Source organism: Condylura cristata, unplaced genomic scaffold, assembly GCF_000260355.1.
Source record: "Condylura cristata isolate star-nosed mole 26May11 unplaced genomic scaffold, ConCri1.0 scaffold00009, whole genome shotgun sequence".
NCBI classification, from domain to species: Eukaryota; Metazoa; Chordata; class Mammalia; order Eulipotyphla; family Talpidae; genus Condylura; species Condylura cristata.
Window position 1 is genome coordinate 244,634 of NW_004567110.1, and position 930 is coordinate 245,563.

At 75.8% G+C, this 930-nt stretch overlaps 1 protein-coding gene across 1 annotated transcript in view; it reads left to right on the forward strand.

Annotated features, from left to right (window-relative positions):
* Positions 1-343: 343 nt before the first annotated feature.
* The window catches only part of ANKRD11 (ankyrin repeat domain 11), a 14,263-nt gene continuing 13,676 nt past the window's right edge, over positions 344-930 (forward strand). Inside the window, exon 1 of the mRNA XM_012722849.1 lies at positions 344-485. Within this exon, the coding sequence (XP_012578303.1) occupies positions 399-485 (87 nt within the window). The 5' untranslated portion in view covers positions 344-398. The remainder of the gene's footprint in view (positions 486-930) is intronic.

A 930-nucleotide genomic window follows, 5' to 3' on the forward strand; every position in this document is an offset into this window, starting at 1 on the left:
CTCCCCTCCTGAGCAGTGGGCCCAGGCCACCCACCGCGCCACGGTGTTTGCCTGCAGCCACGGGAGACCCGCAGGGGCCTGTGGGCCGTGGCTAGACCCACGCGTGGCCTGGGGCGGGGAGACCTGTGGGCCTGGACGTCCACAGCGGGTGGGAGGGGAGACACGTGCCCTCCCCCCAGGTCTGTCTGCAGGGGCCTTGGGGCCCGCGTGCGGCGGCCGGGCGGGCCATCTGCCGGACTGCGGTCACCGCCGTCGGACGCCCGCCCCTCCTGGGGGCGCGTGGGCCGGGTCCCTGCTGCCCCGCCAGGCGGGCCGCGGGCTGACCGCCCTCTTTCCTGGCGCAGACGGTAGACGCAGAGGCGCCGGCAGCGTAGATGACGGCCACGTGACGGACGACCATGCCCAAGGGCGGGAGCGCCAGGACGCCCCAGCAGGAAGACGGGCCCCTCAGCAGCGACATGGTGGAGAAGCCGGCGGGGAGGAAGGTAGGCGTGGGCGCGGGGCCGCCTCCCCAGGGGCCTGGCGTCCCTCGGAGCCCCCGGCCGGGCCTCCTGCAGGCCGAGGTGTGGCCACGACGGGGGTCTGCGTCCCGGGTGCCTGCGGGCCTGTCCAGAGCTGACACTGCCTTCGGGGGACGCCGGCCTGGACCCCATCTTACCCTCGCTCCTGGGGTTGTCCGCCTGCCCATCTCTGGGCCAGCACCTGCTTGGTGCCGCAGGGACAGGGCCGGCCTGGGCCTGGGCAAGGTGGTGTGGCCCGGCCACGTGTGCCTGTGTGGGGAGGCCGGAGGCTCCTGGCGTCCTGAGAGCGGCGGCCACTGCGGGGCGAGGGTGGACGCGGCGGTGTGGTGGGCGCCCTGCGCCCTGGGCCTCCTGTGCGTGTGGCCTGGTGGCCGGCGCCCGCCCGGGAGTCAGCCGACGGGCAGCTGTG